The 7,421-nt window shown below is 29.1% G+C and overlaps 1 protein-coding gene across 1 annotated transcript in view; it reads left to right on the top strand.

Moving 5' to 3' along the window:
- Positions 1-7,421, top strand: part of LOC106687239 (uncharacterized) — a gene marked incomplete in the record, with an annotated part of 403,205 nt that overhangs the window by 327,575 nt on the left and 68,209 nt on the right. The window contains 2 exon segments of the mRNA XM_067045014.1: positions 1,110-1,291; positions 1,886-2,004. Of these exon segments, the coding sequence (XP_066901115.1) occupies positions 1,110-1,291; positions 1,886-2,004 (301 nt within the window).

Genomic DNA, 7,421 nt, shown 5'->3' with positions numbered 1-7,421 from the left:
ATATATATAATTATATTCCCTTATAATTATGCACTATAAATTAAAAATGGTTAGCACCTAAAAGTAATAATAAATACAGCAATTAAAAGGTAAACAATATATAATTTATTTTATACCAGATCGGCCAGGTGGGCCTTACATGGTTGATATAACCGTCATATTATATATATTTTTTAACAGTTGATTATGGCGGGCGTATAGTCATGGACAAAAGAAACCCCTAACTATATACAATGTTATTATTAAATGAAGAACACAAAAAAAATAAATAGATAAGAATAATGCTTCTTAATAAATGAGGAAAGTAAAATTAATAACAAAAAATAATGATATTAGTACACTTAAATAAAACAAACAATTGCCATCTAATAGTAAAAAGAAACAAGTTAATTTGAAAAGGGACGAGAGACGAAAATAGAAAAAAAAATAATAATGAATAAATAAAATGAGCAATAATAAAAAGTAAAATAGAGGTAGTATGAATTAATTTTATATTTATTTCAATTAATAACAGCATAATTGAAATAATTTTATAATTATTTCAATTAATTATGTCCTGCAGCAGTCTTCGGGTTGAGGTTGGGATTCCCAGGTTGTAGGTCACTGCTCCTTTAACTGTCGGCAACTGGGAGTGGAACTTCATGAACCGTTTTTGATCTAATCCTCTATTGACTCCATATGTAATTCGCGGTGCAATTGGCTATTTAGTGTGAACCAAGGAGCATTAACTGCGATTCTTAGGACTTTATTCTGAAAAGATTGTAATTTTTTCCTTTTCGTGAAGGATGCCGCTCCCCAGACTTCACAGCCGTATATCAGCAGTGGCCTGAGAATCTTTTTAAATATCAGTTGTTTCTGGTTTTAGTTTGGAATAATTAAAAGGTACTTAACATTATTAATGGGTATCTGTGCAATGAGTATCCCACATTATGTCACCCAAAAATGTCTACTCTCATTCTGGAAAACCTTCCTTCATGTTAAAATAGCTCAGGAGATCAGAAATCGGCACAGGCAGGTTGTAGTCTCAAACAGTATGGAAGCATACTAATAAAAAAAAAAAACCTCTTACGAACTCATGAGGACTACACTTACAATAGAACTGGTTTCAGGTGCAGTTACGACTACGTGGAAGTGTCCGGATCCAACGGCACGAAGAAGCTTTGCGGTGACTGGTCTGACCGGCTCAAACTCCTGAGGCAGGTCTTCACCGGACCTAAACTGATGATCAAGTTCGTCTCGGACTATAGCCATCACTTCACGGGCTTCAAGGCCAGAGTATCGGTCGGCCATAGTAAGTTTTATTTTTCATGGTTTTCTTCATACCTCATTTATCTCAGGTGTGAATTTATGATATCTATTTTTCTATGAACAAGAATGTTTTGGATATGGTAACTAAAACAACATACTATACCTTTTTAGTAAATCATAACTTAAACCTATGTAACTTTATGATTTCTGAAAGAGCATTTCCTAGGCCATTTATATCTTAAATGTAACCTAAAGAGAGAACTTGTACACTTTTTTCGAATCAGAATTTTCTTTGAACACTAAAAAATATCACGAAGAAATCCTAAAATGTGTCATTTAACAGTTATCTAAAAACAAAAAGTAAACATCATTTGAGATCATAGTTAGATTATTAAAAATACTTAAAAAATAGGTAATATGTAGGTATTTTATGTTTTTGTTTTATTTAGGTTTAGAAACATAGTACTCTTTAATGACAATCTGTTTTCCCTTTTACAAAATACTAAAATTTGGAATTTTTTCGATTTATTATCTGAAATATTAGTGTTTCATTTTCTGATTTTACGTCTCCTTCGCCTAATAATCCATAATTTGTATTTCAGTCAAAGTATTTCTATAAACGTGTTTTTGTTGAAAGCTTGGCCTGAGTGTGGCAACGACAAACTCTGGCCTATGTTCAACAACAGCTGCTATCTTGTTGTAAGCTACCCAGAAGTATCTTGGGGCACAGCGAACAAGATATGCCAGGATATCAAGGTAAGATATTAGTAACTATTTTTACACGTAAATAAATATTAATAATATCGAGCTTAGCATTAGTAAATTCATTAGTTAATCTTTTTCTGAGTAAACTTTTTTTAGGTTGTTTTCTTAAAGTTTTATTTATTTATTTTTTTTTTGTTTATAAAGAAGATTTTTCGCCTACCAAATAACACTACTATCTTTATTTTATTTTCGGAAACAGAGACTTACTGTTATGCAACCTTAATTTAGAAAGCAAATGTTCCGTTTTATATTAATACAGGAAAAATTATTTAGGTGAAAATATATTTACATAAAAAAGAGTAATAAACATTTTAAATAATAAATCATGGAACAAGTTATTTTAAAATATTGAGTATGCTTTAGAAAAAATTAAGAAATAGAGTTTAATTATAACTAAATAAAAATGGGGATAGATTAACCATAAAAATCTCCCTGTTAGTACTATGGATTGCGATACAAGATTAAATATGTAAACAATGGCAAGTTTTCAATTCAATTCTGTACATGGAAGAATAACTGAACTAAAACAACAATAATATCTCATTTATACTTATTTACAATATTTACTCTCGACCTGAGGATTACCCAGCTTGTCTCCTTCCTTCATATAGTACAAGAGCCCGAGAGGAGAAAAAAATCATTTATTTCACCCCAATTTTTTAATGCTTTGATGAAAACTATATCTGTTAACACTCAAATTAAAGCTAGTTTAATGGGCTATGAAGTAGTTTAATACGTTTATACTCGTAGGAGCAATAGCTTACATGATATTTGTTAAAATAAATTGATTTATAGTTGTTCGGACAAATTTTCATTTGCCAAATTTATATTCATATGCGAATATCACATAAACAACTATCTCTACGAAGATAAGTGTCATTAACTACTTTATAGTTAGTTAAATTTCCTTTATTTTGAGTGCTGACAGACATATGTGCGTCTTATGGATCTAGAGATATATTTTTCAAAAATCAAACATTTTATACGGACAACTAAAAATTAACAGTTTGTGAATTTATTTTGTCAAATAGCATAAAAACTACTACTCCTACAAAGATAAACGTTATAAACTAATTTATAGTAAATTTAACTAGCTTTAATTAGAGTGCTGACAGACATCTGTACGTCCTATGGTTTCTGAAATAAAGTTTTTCATAAATCAAATTTATTCCAAATTCCGAATAACCATTTTATAGTTGTGTAATTAGTAACAATCAATTTATTTTAGCAAATATCATGAAAACTACTATACCTACGTAGGTAAAGGTTAAAAACTACTTCATAGTACGTTAAACTAGCTTTAATTTGAGTACTAATAGACATATGTACGTCACATAGTTCCTGAGATATAGATTTCTCAAAATAAATTAACTAACTACTAATCTTTCAGTAGATTTTAATGAAATTTTTTTTTTTTAAAAGCTATATCTCGAGAACTATTGGACGTAAATAGCTCCTTTAGAGCTAATATTTCAGCAAATTTACTCTTCTTTAAATGATGTTCTCATTTTATCCTCCTTTTATTAATCCCCCTCCCTATACTTGGCAGACTCATCAATTTTGACCAGTAATTATACATAGTTTTCATTAAAGTAATTTAGAATTGGGTTGAAATAACTGCCTTTTTTCTTCCCGGCTCTTGTACTAATACATGTTAGAGGTAAATCCTAGCACATCTCTCTAGCAAATTCGAAGGAATAAATAGGAGTGGTTGATCTAAAAGTCAACCAGAGTAATAGATCTAATATAATTTTTAGTTATAATTAATGAAAATTACCTATATGACAATGGAAAAATTTCTATAATTATATTGTTTTTACCAGAAAAATTGTAGTAAATAGTATAAATTATTTAATAAATGTAAATCGAGTCATATTTAAGTACGTTTTAAAATAAAGCGTTAAATTATTATAATACCGAGAATTATAATTGTACTTAAAATAATTCTTGCATTCTTATTTTAAATTCTTCAAAATTTAAAATAATATTTATTATTATTTTAATGTTTCTTTATTTTAGTCTTCTTACTTCAATTTATTTATTTATTAATTTTACATCAATGTGCTAATACTTACGGTCTTTTGGACATTTATTTACACAGTTATTTTTTTAAATTAAAATTTTAAAATATAAATTTTTTGAGTATAGTTATTTTGCATACCTTCAATACCTTCTTTTTTAATTTTTTAATTTAATTTAATTTTTTTTCTAATTTTTCCTTAAAATCTTGTCATAAATTTATATTAAACCAAGAAAAGTGTTACAATCAATAAATGTTATTACATATACTACTCAACAATTCTATAGTTTATTACACTTTTAACATTGTAAAGATAGCCCAGTGCTCTAGTGATGTACTTGACCAAATTTTCTGATTTCAATGTTTTATTAAAAAAATATCCCATTATTATTTTATTTTTTAAACAAACAACCTCGCAAAACGTTATATATTGGGTATATTATATAATCCTGATATTAAAATATTTTATAATCCTTTAATATAATTTTTATCCTTTTGTTTACGCAAGGAAAGTTACTTAGCTATCCAAAAATGTGATTTATTCTTTTTTTCGCATGACAGATTTATGCCCCTTTAGATCCTGGGAAGTAGAAGAATATTGTTTGTTTGCTAAAGCTCCGAGTTTTGCGATAAATCTGCTACCAGAGCGATGTGTTATCATCGGAAGATGGCGATGATGTGCACCTAGGTCCTTCATCTCCCTCTTGTTTATAGCCAAGGACGCTCCACCCATTTCCTCTCCTGGGGTCAAACGACCCGGAGAACAAACTTCTGGAATCGTGGAGCCAAATTCTTTCGGTCAGAAGCATTTTTTATCCTTGTTTTTCACAACTCATTATTCTTTCTGACTGTTCTGTTTTTAACTTTCACTTTCACTTTCATTTTCATTTTTTCTTTTTAGTGACTGCATTTTATTTGTTTTCTATCTCATACTTATTCGATAGAAATATGTATATATACATAAATCTAAATATTGAATTAAACTCAACGTTCCCCAAAAATATAATGAATCCATTTTTTTCAAAATATAAAATTCATTTATGTGAATGTTTTAAAATTAATTTAATTTGTATTTTTTTTTCTTGTCCTCATTTTTATGATAAAAAAAAAATATGTATGTAACACAAGTATGAATGTCCTTTGGTTGCCATCATGGCATTTTAAGGTAAATACACCGCGTCCGCTGAAAGCGGGGAAGGACCGCTACGCTGGTGGTGGAGGAGGTTGTATTTTTTTCTCTTTAATTTAGCCTATTTACTAAACGTTACAAGATGCTTTCGAGCAAAACTTATTCGGATTTAAAATTAATTACAAATATTTTACAAATAATTTGGTATTACAATATATAGACTCAAAGAATACATTGTCCATAGTCGGAGTATTTTTTTTAATTATCTAAAGTTCGTTGTATTTAGTCGAATTTGTCAATTTTCTTTCATTATCTATACATGAAGCATATACTAATGGGAGGGAGTATCGCAATTGTGAACAATTCCTAATTTGAGCCGAGATGGATTTTCAAAATAGTATCCTCCAAAGTAATATCTCTGTATAAAGTAATAACTACCACTCATTTTCAATAGTGAAAAAGGATAAGTATAAACAATGAAATTACTATCTACATTTAAGTGAACTGTAATGTTTTTATAATTCTTCAATAATTTTACTACAAAAAAATATTTTAATTTCACCTCCTCGATAAACATAATTACCAGCACTCATCTGAAAACTGTTGAAATTGGAATTAGTCATTCTATAAAGTTAAAGGCTCATTTAAAAAATTAGTAAGGAGAATAATTTCAATAAATCATATGAAATTAATTAATGATTAATTTCAACTCAAAGTTGGTAAAAGGACCGCCCAGGTTTCTGGAGTTTGTTTACAATCGGAATAAAAAAACAGCTAACCAAAAATAGAAGAAAGCTCATAGTAAATAGGCCATCAGACTGAAAAAATGGGCAGGCGGCAGTCACCCCATTTTCTCAAGGACCAATAGTAAATCTCTAAGGCCGAGTTGGCAACATTCCTTCTTCAGTTGTTTTCCGATTTGGCGCAGACAAGGAGTTTTTCCTGGACATGGCTCTTTTTTTCCCAATAAATGATCTGAGAGAGTTTCAGCTATAGTATTCTTTAATTGTAATTATATAAACTTTATTCTCAATGTGCTATAATACCTTACTAAACATAATAACAAAATAAAATGAACTAATTAAACCCATAATATTTTTTATATTTTGACATACTGTACCGAAACAATTAATGTGGGAAAATGGCAATCGATGCTGGAGTGAGCCTTCTCAATTTCGGATGTAACGTATAAAATAAATATAATAAGTCATTCGTAGATTAATTTGACTCGTGAAGCAGAATCCTCAAAGGATCAAGATGGCTCAGGCCGATAACTTTAAACGTTGCTCACCCACTGGCACGATGTCACAGTAATACAACTTTTTTTAATTATAATTAATTTACAATTTGAAAGTTTTTTATAATTAAAAAAAATCTAACGAAATGTATTAAAAAATACTTGTCACAATCTCACAAGAGGAGATCATAACACAAAAAGGCAATCCTTCCCTGCCGGACCTGCCCCGCTAAGACCCCCGGGGAGCGACGGTCCTATATCACTTTTGAAATATTAGCTTAAAACGTCAAGAGAAGACTTTAATATAGTTTGTTTAATCGAGAAATATTTAAAAAGCTCTTGAAATTAAAAAACGGCATGGAGAATTGGAGGACTAAAACATAAATCAAATGCAATCCACAAATAACAATTTTTGGACGTAGGTACTTGTTTTTGTTATAATTTTATGTAGAATTAAAAAATATTATACATTTTAAACTTAAACTTGATATTAAAAAGGAAAAAATAAAGGAATAATATTTGAATTCTCTTTGCTGGTTTCTCCTAAACCTTCTTAATCCTCTAAACTTACTATCGTGCATCAATGGCAATATTATAAATTACAAACTCTACAACTTGACTTTTTTATATGCCCATTGAATTTATAGATTTTTTGTTTTCTAATATATTTTTGTAATATAAACAGAAATCAATTTGTTTTTGGAAGTATAAGGATGATAAATAAAAACTTTAAATCAAATATCTTCAAGTATGCAAAAAATACAGGCCCATAAGTTTATTATCTATTGTTGGAAAATTACTGGATCTTGGATGCTACACTTATGCCTCCTTGGCAAATCTTTAATGTCTACCTACAGGTCGCTCCCTCATCAGACTGTGTTAATATTCATAAATATTACAAAGTTATGATCGTTCCGAATTTTACTTAATAAAATTAAAAACAGAATAGGTATCACTTATTTCAATGAAACTCTTTTTGGTAATATTGGGTCGAAAAATATTATAACCATATCCGAGGGTTC

The sequence above is a fragment of the Halyomorpha halys genome, unplaced genomic scaffold, assembly GCF_000696795.3.
Source record: "Halyomorpha halys isolate HHAL.00 unplaced genomic scaffold, Hhal_1.1 Scaffold934.1, whole genome shotgun sequence".
NCBI classification, from domain to species: domain Eukaryota; kingdom Metazoa; phylum Arthropoda; class Insecta; order Hemiptera; family Pentatomidae; genus Halyomorpha; species Halyomorpha halys.
The sequence above is the reverse complement of the archived record's forward strand: the minus strand, read 5'-3'. Positions and strand labels throughout refer to the sequence as shown.